Source organism: the organism of the source record quoted next, unplaced genomic scaffold, assembly GCF_019419815.1.
Source record: "Pyrus x bretschneideri cultivar Hongxiangsu unplaced genomic scaffold, Pyrus_bretschneideri_v1 Contig3, whole genome shotgun sequence".
NCBI classification, from domain to species: Eukaryota; Viridiplantae; Streptophyta; class Magnoliopsida; order Rosales; family Rosaceae; genus Pyrus; species Pyrus x bretschneideri.
The window spans coordinates 9804104-9819268 of NW_025999612.1; the positions used below are offsets into that span (position 1 = coordinate 9804104).

The window sequence follows — 15165 nt, forward strand, 5'->3', positions numbered from 1 at the left end:
TTCACAGATTGAGTTGAACTAGTTTTACTGCTACGTGATAGGAAAATGGCGACAATTGATATATGAAATTATATAATTTATATTAATCGAATAATTCAGAGTACGTATGTGATTCCAAACCCAGCTGATATACAATTAATTAATTACTCCTAGTATTTTCGTTTATCCAATGGAAACTAGCTAGCCTCTGATCGAAAACAACAAAACCATCACAAATTTTCTGAAAAACAAAGATCCACATAATACTACAACAGTTTCTCTCTATAGTTTTTACACGACTTGGTTTTTTTCTTCATATTTTCCCTAACTTCCACCCGACAGCTTGTATTCAAAGGATACTGCTTAGCGCAAAAATATCTCATCAAAAACATAAATATAAAAAATTTCACTTGCGCATTTTATACATTCACATGTAAGCAAGAATGACGTTTTTAAGAAACGGAGTTAAGGAACCAAGTATTTTTCCATAATTTAAGGGCTCAAAGTTCACTTGCATGCAGCATATGAGATCATAACCTGCATGACCTAGTTGCTACTTTTCAGAAAACAAAAACGAGAATCCAGCCAGCATTCAACCGAGCCATCATCATAAGTCAGCAGAACAGAAACACTTATTGCGCGATCAAATTAAAACAAAAACAAGAGAAAAATTACAGATCTGAGAAAAGAAGATCCAGGAAGGCAAAAAACAAGATCCAATAATTATTATATTTGTGGTGTGAGTGCTGAGAGTGAGACTACACCAACAAGGAATCGTACTTGACTACACGAACAAGGAATCGTACTTGTTGGATCCATAATTATGTACGACTGTGTTTGTGTGGATTAACACAAAGGCACAGTGAATGAGAACCTTCGGCCACCAATTGATCAGAGAACTTCGAACTTGTGTTACATACATGTGACTCATTGCAGTTGCATTTAATACTTCAGGGTTAAGAGCTTGTATCTGGGCCCACTGTTTAGCCACGTGTCTATACTGTATTCCAACAGAGCAGCCAACGAGTAATCATTCAGACTGCAAGACTGATTGTGTGTGTGTGTGTCAGCTTTGTTATTAGAGGTAGCTAATCCGTTGGCTTGTAAATTGATATTCATTTAAGATCAATTTAGTTTAATTTCATTTTACATTATCATTATTACCATCAATCTCACATGTATATTATGGTAATATCAAATTAAATTGATTTTAACAAATATCTGTTAACAATTCAATGAGTTAATTTACCACTTCGACTTGTTATATGTCTAGTCAAGGCGAATATTGTATTTATTTCCTCTTGTTTCCATAAAGACACCTTTGTTTAATTGCGTTTCATACTTTTCTTTTGATTTATTCAATTCAAGACAACTAAACATGGGCAGGGAAGGAAAGAAAAAGATGTGCAGAAATCAGTTCCGCAAGATCTTTCTGTAAGAAATTTTGAGCATCTCAATCTGCTTCCAACCGGGGATTCGAACTGTTTTTTTACCCAAAAGCTTTTATGGGTCAATACCGTACAACTTCATTGATCCATTTGAAAGCAAAGGGGTAAAACGACATCATCATTTACTGCTTGGCCAATTTCTAGCAAGATGACACAACTAGTACAATAATTTCGTCGTCAACATAGATATGTGTGTTGTCACGTTGAGCACAGGGGTAAAAAGGAACAAGACCATCATTGTAACCTTGAAATCGTCTGTAACATTTGAATATCTTGGCACGAGTCGAATTTCATTTGGAACAAAATGCAGAATCAATAGACAGAAAATCGATTAACACGACGAATTCCCCTGCTTAAGTAACAAAATTTAGGTTAAGAGTTAAGGAATAGTTTCATACTATCTACTGATTTAACGGGTTCACACAAGTCATAAGGCTCGTGCTCGAGAATGTTTTAGCATATGAGATTGTGATCGCGGGATTTCATCGTCTTCTTAACCCTCGTCACAAAACGTCTTCTGGAAAACACAACGGGTGAGTTTGACAGATGCAAAGCTTGCAGGTCTTGCATTGTTATGCTACACAAAAAGCATTAAAGAGAGTTAGTTTCGTATCACAAAAGAGTCTCAGAGGAAATAATTGGGGTTTGAATCAATAGGTAACACCGTAACAGACTAACTTGATAACTTCAAATTCTGAATGAGTTTATCCACCATGATTCTCTGCTTCACTCCAGTCAGAGATTCCGAGTTCATGATTGCATTAGAAACGACGATGATCAAAGATGGCGAACCAGCATTGAGCTAAATGTTAAAAAGAACCAAAGAGTTATGTTTACAAACAGAAAGGGAGTTGTAGAGAACAAGTCTGCAACAATGAAAATGTCCCAACTGAGAATTAAGTTTGGCAAGTGTCCAAGACCCAATAAAATCAGGCCCAGCAAGCAACGATCTTAGTTTGAACAGGTTTTACTATTGATACCGAGAAAAAAAATCTAAGATAATACGGAGATACAATGAATGCAAGCATAAACCCAAACAAGAACAAAGAATTTTACAAAAGTATGTATAGGCAGTAATGAAGTATACCCAAACACGGCCGTTCAAACCAACTGCTATTTCAAAGGAAATTTTCTTCCCAAGTTCCTCGAGAACTGGACATCTTGGCGATCTCAGCAACCTGTAAACCACATGACTGGTCAATTATAACATAGAAGGAGAATAAAAAAAAACCCTGTTTTATGCATTGACTATGTGCTTTAGACTAGAGTAGTATCTATCCCCTAAGAACTTCTTATATATCATAGAAAGGGAACTACATCTCACATTCTTGAAAGGCCAGTCGAACAGTCAAAATTGTAGCCATCTTTAAGGACGCCATACTCTGCTGCTTTTCCACTGGCTAGAAATCACACAACAATTTCAATCACAGTCGAGAAACCATCACAGGAATTCAAATCAACTTTTACAAGAGCTAATACACAGGGGAAACATATCGAAATATAGTGTGTCCCAAATGAAAACGAATAAGATAGAAAACCAACCATCAGTGCATGACAACTCAGGATTCATGCCAGGGTTTGCCTTCACAACCCGAACATACAGCAATGTACCCACCTGTCAAGTAACTGATTAGCCATTTCTAAACAGTACAAAATATAAAAACAAAGCCCAGAATTTGAAGTTGAAAGTGAGTAATTGACTATTGTGCTAACTGCTACGGACCAAAATTACAACAACGAAAATACTTCAATACAGGAAGAATTCCCTAGCGCTATTTGGCCAAGCAGCTTTTCTACATAATTCCAATTCTGGTTTTAAACTAGGGTTTCATAGCTTTAAACTGAACTTCCCATTGAAGAGATGCACCCCTGTTCCTTATCTCTCTCTCCTCCCATCCCCACCCCCAAAGAAAAAAAAAAACGATTTATGAAAATTACTTGTTTCTAACAAACATTTTCTAACTACACTGGAGCCTAATCATGTTCTAATTACTTGTTTGACGTGAACATCATTTAAGTTACAGTAAGTTAGAATCAGTCACTAATAACAAGATTATGACAAACTTTAAGCTCATAAACGCTCCCTCATATATTTACAACTTTTATTTTACTTGGGAGTAATAACAACTGGTCTAAAACAAGATGTTTCGATTGCGAGCGAAGTATTGAGGCTACTGATGTTATGTAGATCATACAGTTGATCCATAATTAGTAAGTATTGACAACAACAACAACAACAACAACAAAGCCTTTTCCCACTAAGTGGGGTCGGCTATATGAATCCTAGAATGCCACTGTGCTCGGTTCTGTGTCATGTCCTTCGTTAGATCAAGTACTCTAAGTCTTTTCTTAGAGTGTCTTCCAAAAAGTTCCTAGGTCTTCCTCTACCCCTTTGGCCCTGGACCAATACTCATGTTTCTGTATACTATCAATAATATGAGTAGCATAGCAACGCATATAGATGTAAATTAAACTTTACAAACCTCAAACTTTGGTATGTTTCGCCTAGTTCCTCCTTCAAAAGCAAGCACCGGCAGATACGCCAATGTAGGTCCTTTAATGTCCACCAGAAAATTCTAAATCCAAACAAATACAAACCAAATTCATAAGCAATGGACCAGCACCAAAGAACCAATAATCATCAAAATGCAACAAATACATGTTCAAGTTCTTACATCTGCTCTCGAATCCGCCACGATTCCAAGTACCGAGTCCCCCACACAGGGCACATACTGTACAAAAAAAACAACAAAATTGAAATACTATGCAACTGAAAAAATTATACTTTTGTATTTTAAAAGAGTGAATTGGAGGGAAAATTGCTTACCCTTTTCTGAGATGTTTCGACCCAATACTTGTTCGGCTTCGTAAACCTCAAAGTCCCAGCCTTCATCGCAACTATTGAATCAAAATCCTGAAATTTTCAATCTTTTATTCAGAAATGAATGCAAAGAGAGGGAGAGAGGGAGAGGGGGAGAGGGAGAGAGGGGGACGGAGAGAGAGAAAGGGACCTGGCGGAGACCGCCGCCGAGCTTGATGGTTTGGTTAGTCATGTCGGAGAGGTCGAGAACCACATCGCCGGGAATCTAAGCACCACGAAATTCGAAATTACAGAAACAAACGGACACTTTTTCCGTTCGAAATTACAAGCGAACCGGAGGGGAATAGGAAATAGGAGCTCTTACCACTGGCTTGTCGATGAAGCTCGCCGGCGAACCGGACACTTTTTCTTCCATTGAAATTCCGGGTTTTTGACGAGTAAGCGGCGATAAGAAGAAGCTCTTTCAGCAGGCTCGAGTAGAAGGAAGACGACAACGTAAGCGGCAGGGAAGCCCGCAATAAGGGTATTTAAGACCCGCCATTTTATATGCCCTAGCCGAAAACGACGCCGTATTGGCGAGCATAATTTGCTTATCTGTTCCTTGGAGATAATCCCGCGGCTTTTTACGACGGCGCAGGGAGACGGCTGCTTCTTCAGCTCCGACGAGTTCAGATTTCAATTCGCGTTACCATTACGACGTTGTAGAGATGGCGTTTGTAGTGCCACAAGGCTGGTATTCAATTCATTACCCGGCAATACAATCGGAGGCGGCGTCACACTACAAATTCCGATGTCCAAGTACGCCGTGCTTTCTATCTTTTACTTCAAAGTTTCATAATTTCTGCTCCGGAATCCAATTCCTGAAAGCCCCATCTCGGAAACCGATTCTGGGACGTGGGTTTTCGCGGGAGAGTTCGCTGCGCGAAGTGTCGTCGGCCGGCCAGCTGATTAAGGACTACGTGGAGGACGGGAACTTCGAAGATGCAATCACCATTTACGTCAAAGTTCTTGAATTTGGTCTGCAGGTTTCGGAATTTCGATTCTTTCCCTGTTTGATAAAGGCGTTCGGGGGGCTTTGTGATGCCGGAAAGGCTCGCGAGATTCATGGGCACGTCTTGAAATTAGGAGTTTTGGATGATGTTTACGATGTCAATTCGCTTTTGGGTGTTTACTGGAAGTGCGGGGCTGTTGAGGATGCAATCCAGCTGTTTGAGAAAATGCGTGAGAGAGATTTGGTTTCTTGGAATACTATGATATCTGGGCTTTGCCATTGGGGAGATTATATGGGTTCGTTGAGGATGCTTAGTCGGATGGTTAATGATTACTGGGTGTTGCCGAACCGGGTGGCTTGCCTTTCGGCTCTCTCGTCATGCTCTTCAGTTCAGTGTTCAGTTCATGGAAGGGAAATTCATGGGTTTGTTGTGAAAAGGGAGATAGCTACAGATCAGTTCTTGGTTAGTGGATTAATCGATATGTACATGAAATGTGGTGATGTAAAGAATGCGGAATATGTTTTTGGGAGCATTGTTTATGAAGAATCGATCATTGGGAATCCGGTGATATGGAATGTGATGATCTCGGGCTATGTTGCGAACGGGCGTTTGCCACAAGCAGTGGAGTTGTTCCTAGAGATGTTAGAAATTGGTTTATCACCAGATACTTCCACAATGGTCGCCGTTATAGGTTTGTGCTCTCAGCTGTTGGATTTAGCATTGGGAAGGCAAATCCATAAGTTCTATTATAGCATTCAATTGAACCATGATGCAAGAGTTGAAACGGCTCTTATGGACATGTATTTTAAATGCGGTGATAGCAAAGCTGGCCTTGAAATCTTTCAAAGATCTCAAAATCGTAACATTGTCATGTGGGGAGCTATCATCTCAATTTCGCTCAAGGCAATCGTCCTCATGAGGCATTGAATCTGTTCCATAACTATGTATTAGAATATGGCTTTGTGGATTCTGTCATCGTATTGGCTGTTCTGCGAGCCTGTTCTTCCTTGGCTGTTAGGCCTAGAGGCATGGAAATCCATGGGCTAGTAGTCAAAATGGGGTTTGATTCAGATGTTTTTGTCGGAGGTGCCTTAGTCGATATGTATGCGAAATGCAGAGACATGGAGTCAGCTCAAATTGTCTTTTATAGACTACCCGCTAGAGATTTGGTATCTTGGAATGCCTTGATATCTGGATATACTCAGAATGAGTTTCCAGATGAAGCTTTAAAGGCAATCCTCGACATGCAGTCCGATGGAGTCAAACCCAATGCCGTGACAGTTGCGAGTATGTTGTCGGTTTGTGCTCAGTTGTCAATCATGAAGTCGTGCAAGGAGGTTCACGGTTACCTTTTAAGACAAGAATTTGAGTCCAATGTTCTTGTGAGCAATTCCCTTATAACTACCTATGCAAAATGTGGAGACATAAAGAGCTCATGGGCTATATTTGAGAGCATGCCTGAAAGAACTGAAGTATCATGGAATTCAATTCTTTTGGGGTTAGGAATGCACGGCCATGCGGATGAAACATTCGGTTTATTAGAGAAAATGGAAGCAGCGGGAATGAAGCCTGACCATGCGACTTTTACAGCTCTACTGTCTGCTTGCAGCCATGCAGGGAGGGTTGAAGAGGGATTGAAATATTTTAAACGTATGGTCGAGGATTACAAAATTGAACCTCAACTTGAACAGTACTCCTGCATGGTTGATCTTTTAGGCCGAGCTGGCCATTTAAAACATGCATACGATATTATTTTGGCAATGCCTTGTACCCCAGATGATCGTATATGGGGATCATTGCTCGGATCATGCAAAATTCACCGTGATGAAAGACTTGCAGAAGTTGTGTCTGATCATATCTTTGAACTCGATCCTGCTAGTATTGGTTACCGTACACTTCTTGCAAACTTGTATGAAGAGTATGGGAAATGGAGTGATGTTACCAGGATTAGATCCGATATCAAGGGCAGGGGGCTCAAGAAGACACCTGGTTGCAGTTGGATTGAAGTCGATAGTAATGTTCATGTATTTATGGCGGGTGATCAGTCTCATAATCAGTTGGAGGAGATATATGCTACAGTTGAATGTTTAACAAATGAAATAAGGAAGGCAGGATATATTCCTCAATCACTTACAGTAAGTGTTCGGCATGATGAGGTTAATCATGAAAATCTTTCATCATTTAAACATGACGATTTGCTGTTTCCGGTTGCAAGTAGAAACCATAGCCGAACAGGTTCAGCAGAATTGATGATTGGATGATTCTCAGTCAATTGCTAGGCCATGTTGCTATTAATAGAGAGGAAACACTTTCACTGTTTCGAGTGATTGAGGAGGATTGAGATATTCCCATTCAGTGAGGCCTATCCATCTATCTTTGCAAGCGGTTGGCCTTTGCATATGGAAGCATTTCGAGAGTAAGTTTAACATGAATTTCTGATTAATTTGATGCGATTTGATATTATATTCAAACTTTAATTTCGGTTCAGTTTAAGAATTAAAGGTGCTACTTTTAGACAGAAAAGTTATGATCCCTTTTTCCTCCATTTATATGATTGGTGTTTTGGATGCAGTGTTTTGCAGAGAGCAGTTGGCCAGTTGCAACAAGTGGCTCAGTCTCCGCGGGATTCTGGAATTCAAATGATTAAACTGACGGATGAACGTAAAGTTTTACAGTCCCGTGATCATCCCATTGAAAGCAGATGAAACTGAATCATCTGCTGAGAAAACAAGGTAAAAGTACCTTTTACTTTTGTAAATTGGGGTGCAGGATGTGGGAGGGGGCAAGTTGGAGGAGATCTCTCAGTTAAAAACTTGAAAATTAAGCTGCATCTTAGGTAAATGCATTCGAGTTTGAAAACCGCAAATAAGTCTAGTTTGCTTCAACTGCAGGACAGTGTTGAGTGCTCATTGTTGCTTCACGATGGATGTTTCACAACCTCTACGACAGTTGTCATAGCTTTCTCAATGGGAGTGGCTACTGATGCTACATCGCAACCAGTGTGTTGAAAACGTGTTTCTAAAGATGTAGTGCAGCGATGGTTAAGGAAGAACCTTGAGTCTTTGGAATATCGTCGGGAGCTGCCTGGAGTTTCAAGACATGAAAATGTCGTCTGCAGCTGAAATAGTTTTCTGAGTTGGGTGTTTATGAGACTAATTTTCTGAAATTCGTAAGAACCCGTCTGTCGGAAAATGTACAAATGACCTGCTCAACACTGTACATAAAACATGAAGATTGCAGATCCCGGTTATGTGAAATGCATTTCTAATTTGTATAACAGTTTCATTTGCCACTTTGCCTTTTGCCATCCAATTTGTAAACCAGGTTGAAAGAAAGCAAGTTCTTGGTCATAAAATCATAAACCGGAGAAAATCTTAGGTATAATCGGTTGTATACAAGTCGCAAAATCAGAATGAGCAAAATTACTACATCTGTTGTATACAATCGGTGATATGGAAGGTTTTTGGATAAGTCGACGGTACCCTCGAAAGATTGTAACGAGGCAATTTCCAATAGGACCAGTACAGAGAGGATTGCCTGGAGAAAAAAGGAAGAACAACATCCACACAGCTGGGGTGTGGGGGAGGGACACTTTGACCCACCAACATTAAATTTCAAATCTTTTCTAACCTAAATATTTAGGTTGGATGTAACACAACAGCAAACTAGGTACGTACCCAATGCCTAATTTCACAACAATTTTTATGTCAAATCCTTTCAAGTTTGGTGTGTATACCATCAAAATGATGTCAAGCCACATTAGTATGAGTTGGAGTTTTCATAGGGCCTTTAGGTTCTTACATATATTATCACTTTATCAAAAGAAAACTTTGGTACGGTTGTCTAACTAGGTCACTCGTTTGACACTTACAAGAAACGGCACCCATGCTTTTAGTTTGTATCTATGTGTGGGGCTTGATAGCATTATACAAAATGGTCCATTCCTTTGTATGAGTTGGAGTTTTTATAGTGCCTTTAGGTTCTCACATATATTTTTTTTGGTAAAATAAAATGGTAGTAGTGGGCTACCACTCCGAGCCAGGTCGCTGTTTTTACGGAAAGCTCTTCCCAAGAGGCTTTTTTTAGAAGCGGATGATCGAATCCCTGACCTCCCTAAGGATGGTACACAGAAGAACCGCCCAACTTGTGGCCCAAACAGCTCTTATCTACTAAAACTTCAGTAAAGTTGTTTGACTAAGTGACTAGTCTGACTAATCTGACACTCGCAAGGAGCGGCACCAGTGCTATGTGCTTACGTGGACCTCGATACTATTCAAATACTAAACGGTTCATTTTTTTGTGAGAATGACTTGACCAATCATATAATCAGGCTGTTCTACTGAAATTTTCTCCCTTGCCGAATAATGAATCTTGAAAACAAACCCTTGGAGATTTCTTGACAACAAATCTAAACGATCAAAAGCTTGGCAATAATAAAAGCTGAGAAAATAAGGACAAATCTAGAAGTGCGCAGTAGTACAATTATTGAACTACTGGGTTGCCAGTGGGGTCCCAAATCTGATTGCATCAAAGATCTTCCTATGTAAAGCTGCAATAATTGATACATCATGAGATATTCTAAATAATTAATTAATACTAATCACCAAAAAAATAATTAATTAATACTGAATCAGTGTTAAACAAATCTATAAACCTTTAATGTAGTAATACAAATTGTGATGAAATTTTGTTACCAAGATTTGGAGCTGCAATTACATAAATAGTGGGATACAAAATCGTATAAACTTACATATATATATATATATATATAGTATATAATTAATAATATAGCCAAAACCCCCCAGACTCGGTTTATTTTAGTTCACCCTACACAACAACAATGTTTTCGACAATGTCAGCGATCGTTTCCTCGTTCTTTGGTTGTTCTATGTTTCTTTCCTCGTAAATACGTCCTATAATACATCGTATTCATTTTCGACCATACTTACAGTACCGTAATTCCATCACTGTTTATACCGTGGGAGTTGGAACCGAGGAGGTTCTCTAGTGATCTGTTTTTTCTGCTCCGGGTTCTGCCTGCTTCTTTCAATAACTCAGCCAGCCTTCTTTTCTCATCATCCACGTCGGGATTGGCTGTCCCGAGCTTTTCTTCCCTCATCTCAACAACGTACTCCAAGATTTCGATTGCATCCTCCAACCTGGGTTAATGATCACAACGATCATCAGAAAACCGTCAAAGAATCAACACATTTGCTAAACAAAAATCTATCCTCCAAAAGAGCAACAAAACACAAATTTCTAGAGCGTTATAAGTTCATATTTTCCCATGATTAATCGTGGAAACAACGGGTCTAAAGGAAAGCAAGGGCTGCACATAGCGCGTACGTACTTAAACTTATCAGGCTTTCAGTGCACGAAAAAGAACAGAAAACAGAACATGTGTGATAAGGAATACAAACAAGTCCCAACCAGTTGAGGATTTCCGAAACAGGACACTACCAAGAGAAGAACAAAAGCATGTGTAATGAAAATTGGGGACGACACAATGAAAGTAGTGTAAGGGCAAAGATAAAGATAGAGGGTACCTTCCAGCTGCATCATAAGTGCCAGCAAGATTGCTATATACCCCAAGTGTGTCAGGGTGATATGGTCCGCACTCGTGTTCCAAAATAGTCCTGGCTTCTTCGAAGAATTCTTGAGCCTCATTTATGGAATAACGTTGCACACAAGTAAGCCCTACTTGGTTAAGAACAATCCCGAAAAAAGCAGTTTTCTTCTCTCCAGTTGCGCGGAGCTTTGAAATGGCACTCTTGAAGGAGTCGTAAGATTCAGAATAACTCCCCAGCATGTAGTACATGACACCCAATTGGGCTTCAATCCCAGCAATGGTGCTTTGTTGACCAGGGGCATCATTGTATATCTTTAATGCCTTCTGTAGCAACATGACTGCCTGCTCAAGGTCATTCATCGATTCATAGATAGCAGAAACATCTGTGAGACCACTGGCCATCTCCTCAGGAGGGACTCCAGGCATGGGCTTTTCATAAATTCGGAGGGCATTCTCACAATATGATTTTGACTCTCTAACTTTCCCGGTCCTGTTATACAAATCAGCCAAGCGGATGAAGACTGAACCAACAGCCGGATGATTCTCTCCTTTGGTGGTCTTGAACACGGTGAGTGCCTTCTGATAAGCAAAAGCAGCTTCATCATAGCGAGACAAGGACAAGTATGTGTCTCCAATGCTACAATCAACCGAAGCCACCTCCACTTCCTGGCCATTTGCCACCATGGCCATGCTGGCTAACACAAGATGCTCGAGAGCAGCTTCATGATCACCCTTCGTCTCACATATAAGACCCATCAGTCTCCTATCTGCAGCCTCTTCGAGAGAAGAAGGGGAACCATTCTCTTTATGACTATCGAGAGCCATCTGGCAAAGCCTCTGAGCTTCATCAAATTGCAATGCTTGAACATGAGCTTCAGCCAAATATCGACAAGTCTCACCAACTCTCACATCTGTTTCTCCCAAAACTTGTTTCTGGATTTCCAATCCAGTTGAGTAATGCATAATTGAATTCTCAAGTTGGCCCAGCATAGCATAAGTATCACCCAACTGCATGTGACCAGCAAATTTAGCAAGGGCATGATTTTGGCCTCCGTCAACAGCTGAAAGCTCAATTGAGCGTTCGAGAAGAGGAATTGCCTCATGATACTGGCCTAAGCTACAGTAAATTGCTGCCGTGACGTGAAGGCACATTACCAGCTCTAAACAAGGTTTCCCATTTGCAAATAATTCAAATGATTTTCCAGCTCGAAGAGCTAATTCAAGAGCTTTCTGGGGATTATCCCCTGATGAAATCAAATCCCTTGCTTGCTTAAGCAAAAATGGCCCAAGATCTGGATTATATAACCCTGATTCAGCCAAATCCTCAGTTCCTTTCTGAAACTTTGACCCTGCCACAGATGAATTACTGCGTTTCTTCACAGGAGAGGGTCCCGCATGTTGTTTTTGGAAATTCTTAGCGCTAGGAATAGGAGGTTTGTCAGGACTTCTTCCCTTCGCAACTGATTTTGATGAAGTTTCAGTGTCCACCTGCAAGTGAGCAACTTTCTTCGAGTTCCCTGAAGAAACGGATTTTGTACTTGCAGCTTTAACCATCTTTCCTGATTTTCTATCTGAGGACGAACCTTTCTTAGAACTTGCATCACTACGAGAATCGTATGCTGGGTTTTCTAGCACTTCCTCTTCCATTATCTCCACCTCTCTCATCTCTCCGCCAACAAGATGACGTAACTCTGAATCTATCCTAGACTCATCACCATCCGATTGAAAACTATGCCTTGAAGGTGACTGATCAGAACTCTGCATATCACACACATTCTCATAAAGCTGCTCAATCGAGGTGTCAACCATCCCATCAACTGGACGATCAAGTCCTGTACTCCGGGGGATTTGCTGATTCAAAGTACTCTTCCAGGATCCATTCAGAGCTATATTTTCCTTACTTAGCATGGAATTTTCATGTGATTCATTTACCACCTCATCGACAATTCCAGGCATCGCTATGTACCCGAATCAACAAAACCTCTACACCAAATAAATTATCTGCAACAAACGGATCTCAATAAATCAAGCAGAAGATTTTAGCAGAATTCCGAATGCATACATACTGCACAAACCTACGGTTTCCATACATTGAAATAGCATTGAACAAAAAGAAAAATGCATTAGCAACAGCACCAAAATTCATTTAGGACCTTATAGCAATCTGATTTCGGGACTTTGTATGTTTATTGTTTACCAACAAACCTAATAAGCAAATATCAAACAATAACCAAAACATATGCACAACATACATTTGCTCCCGAACACAAATCAAAATACATTAAAAACATAAAACATTCATGTTTCTGCGTTTTAGCATTTCACTTTTGAACTTTGTATGTTTCCCAACAAACCAAGGAACCAAATATCAAGTTAAACCTAACGGAAAGGTTGCTCCTTTGTGACCGAAAGGTCACGAATCAAGTCGTGGAAACAGACTCTTTGCAAAGCAAGGGAAGTTCCCCTAACCTCGCAAACTAAGGAGCCTTGTTGGCTTAAGGTCGTCCTTTATCCGTCAAAGGAAAAAATGAGAAATAAATAAAACACAAAATGCCCTCATCGGATCTTCACAAAAAAAGAAGAATCCAATCAACCCACATAAACGCATATTCCATACAAAACTCATATCACCATTGGAACATGCCAAAGATTAAAACCAACAAAATGAACCCATCAACAATCAAATCAACTTCTTTTAATATTATTGTAGATTAACATGAACCCATCAACAATCAAATCAAGTTCTTTGCAGCTAACCTCTCAAATTAATAAAGAAAAGCACACCAAAAAATGGAAAATAACTAATGGGTTGTTTGTTGAGCTGAAAAAACAATATGCAGAAAGCAGAAATGGGAAAATCCATACCTGAACAAACAGTCGACCATGTCAAAAGGGCACGAAATGGGTTGTGCTATCTGGGTCTCGATAAAAATGCAATCTATAAATTGTCAAAATATATATATCTTTTACTGGTGGGGGTTGTGTGGGATGAGGACGACAGCGGTGGAGGCGAAAAGAGCAAATGCGTAAGGCAAAAAGATGAAATCTTTTGAGGAAAAGAAAAGGAAATTATTAGGGGAAACGGTGGAAAGTTGCAGAGTTGGAATATCGAAGGGGAAGAGAGATGGCCACTTCTTTCTTCCCCACCCGCGCGTCCTGCTGTAACTCCCCAAATGCCGATCGTTTTGTTTTCTCTGACTGTCATTTAAACCGGAAATCGCCACGTGGCGGTCGGATAGCGGTGTCTGTGGAAAACAATTTATAGGTCAATTTTGTGAGATTTTCGTAATACCAAAAACTACCCTTCCCTTTTATCAATGTTGGAATATGTGTAACCGATATACGAGATGATACACCACATATTATTATACAAATAGTAGAATATGTGTGTTAAAAAATTAATAATTTAAAAAGTAAAATTTTTCACCACTTACATAAAAACACATGATGTACCACTCATATTCCCATCACAATAAAAAATTTCTCTAATGTTAGGGGAAAAAAACTTACTAATTAAAGGGTAAAATAGTAAATTAATAAATTTTAATAAAAATTTAAGAGTAAAACAACTCTCATGCCGCACACACGAAAGCACAAGATTGTTCAGTGTAGTAGAAACACAACCAATTTAGAAGTGGTTGTTTTAAATAAAAAAATTTCAACCATTTGTATTATAACACTTGTGTACCGAACCCTATTCTCGACACATAGAAAAATTTCTCATAAGCTTGTGGCAAAATATTAGTATCATTTGAAAAGACAATTTTTTTATTTATTTTTTTATTTTTATTTTATTTTTACATTTTAATTTTTGGGTGGGATGTTGGTTTTTTTTATGGACAAAGGGTCATTGGTCTTGAAGTTACTTTGCTTCTTCTCAACTTGATCATCAAGGTGGTCTCTAACATGTTGGGACAATAGGAGAAACTAATGTTCCTATCCTTAATAATAAAACTTAACGTTGTTATTAAGTTTGAATCTAAAACTTAACTTTGCATTTCTCTTTCACTTATGGGTGATGATAAACCCCATAAGTTTGAATCTAAAAGAAGTACAAGTCTACCATGTATCGATATAATAGAGCACTAATGCATTAGACGGTTAAATTTACATGTTTGCATTTTAATAGTTTTAATTTACACTTTTAAACATCAATACATCTCATACACCGGTGTATTGTAAGAGAATTATAATTGGGTTGACTGAAGTTATTGGATTCATTCAAAAGTTCTAAAATAATCTCGTGATGAGACAAATTGGGAATTCTGATGAAGGTGCATCTAGCTTTTGAAATAGGAGAAGGATTCTTTACCCTTCTATTCTCATCCTCTTCCATCCCCTCATCTCACACATTAT

At 39.2% G+C, this 15165-nt stretch overlaps 4 protein-coding genes across 6 annotated transcripts; 2 read left to right on the plus strand and 2 right to left on the minus strand.

Moving 5' to 3' along the window:
- Positions 1-1643: 1643 nt before the first annotated feature.
- Positions 1644-4774, minus strand: LOC103953055 (putative exosome complex component rrp40). The gene is made up of 10 exons (XM_048589530.1): positions 4613-4774; positions 4439-4513; positions 4255-4341; positions 4103-4159; positions 3911-4003; positions 2970-3042; positions 2752-2827; positions 2515-2605; positions 2106-2229; positions 1644-2004 (listed from the first exon to the last, which is right to left on the minus strand). The coding sequence occupies exons 1-10, from the start codon at positions 4661-4663 to the stop codon at positions 2000-2002; spliced, it is 732 nt and encodes a 243-aa protein (XP_048445487.1). The 5' UTR covers positions 4664-4774; the 3' UTR covers positions 1644-1999.
- A 181-nt stretch (positions 4775-4955) lies between these two features.
- On the plus strand, positions 4956-6167 carry LOC125479707 (pentatricopeptide repeat-containing protein At4g35130, chloroplastic-like). Its single transcript, XM_048589430.1, has one exon. It carries the CDS (start codon positions 4956-4958, stop codon positions 6165-6167), a length of 1212 nt encoding a protein of 403 aa, XP_048445387.1.
- On the plus strand, positions 5737-8516 carry LOC125479742 (pentatricopeptide repeat-containing protein At4g21065-like). 3 transcript variants are annotated; one of them, XM_048589528.1, is made up of 4 exons: positions 5737-7375; positions 7459-7656; positions 7813-7972; positions 8132-8516. In XM_048589528.1, exons 1-2 carry the CDS (start codon positions 6269-6271, stop codon positions 7465-7467), a joined length of 1116 nt encoding a protein of 371 aa, XP_048445485.1. In that variant the 5' UTR covers positions 5737-6268; the 3' UTR covers positions 7468-7656; positions 7813-7972; positions 8132-8516. The 3 variants fall into 3 exon arrangements, with proteins under 3 accessions (XP_048445485.1, XP_048445483.1, XP_048445484.1); XM_048589526.1 differs by having other exon boundaries at positions 5737-7656; XM_048589527.1 differs by having other exon boundaries at positions 5737-7656; positions 8137-8516.
- A 1321-nt stretch (positions 8517-9837) lies between these two features.
- Positions 9838-13999, minus strand: LOC125479689 (protein KINESIN LIGHT CHAIN-RELATED 3-like). The gene is made up of 3 exons (XM_048589404.1): positions 13675-13999; positions 10787-12810; positions 9838-10399 (listed from the first exon to the last, which is right to left on the minus strand). Exons 2-3 carry the CDS (start codon positions 12763-12765, stop codon positions 10186-10188), a joined length of 2193 nt encoding a protein of 730 aa, XP_048445361.1. The 5' UTR covers positions 12766-12810; positions 13675-13999; the 3' UTR covers positions 9838-10185.
- Between the last annotated feature and the right edge of the window lie 1166 nt (positions 14000-15165).

What these genes read in the sequence shown, in the direction of transcription:
- LOC103953055 (XM_048589530.1), bottom strand. Translation starts at nt 4,663, where the DNA reads ATGGAAGAAAAAGTGTCCGGTTCGCCGGCGAGCTTCATCGACAAGCCA. An exon ending in TCGAAACATCTCAGAAAAGG is followed by an intron (nt 4,160 to 4,254) that starts GTAAGCAATTTT and finishes TTTTTTGTACAG; the next exon opens with TATGTGCCCTGTGTGGGGGA. An exon ending in TCGACTGGCCTTTCAAGAAT is followed by an intron (nt 2,606 to 2,751) that starts GTGAGATGTAGT and finishes TGTGGTTTACAG; the next exon opens with GTTGCTGAGATCGCCAAGAT.
- LOC125479707 (XM_048589430.1), top strand. Translation starts at nt 4,956, where the DNA reads ATGGCGTTTGTAGTGCCACAAGGCTGGTATTCAATTCATTACCCGGCA.
- LOC125479742 (XM_048589526.1), top strand. Translation starts at nt 6,269, where the DNA reads ATGGAAATCCATGGGCTAGTAGTCAAAATGGGGTTTGATTCAGATGTT.
- LOC125479689 (XM_048589404.1), bottom strand. Translation starts at nt 12,765, where the DNA reads ATGCCTGGAATTGTCGATGAGGTGGTAAATGAATCACATGAAAATTCC. An exon ending in ACTTATGATGCAGCTGGAAG is followed by an intron (nt 10,400 to 10,786) that starts GTACCCTCTATC and finishes TCATTAACCCAG; the next exon opens with GTTGGAGGATGCAATCGAAA.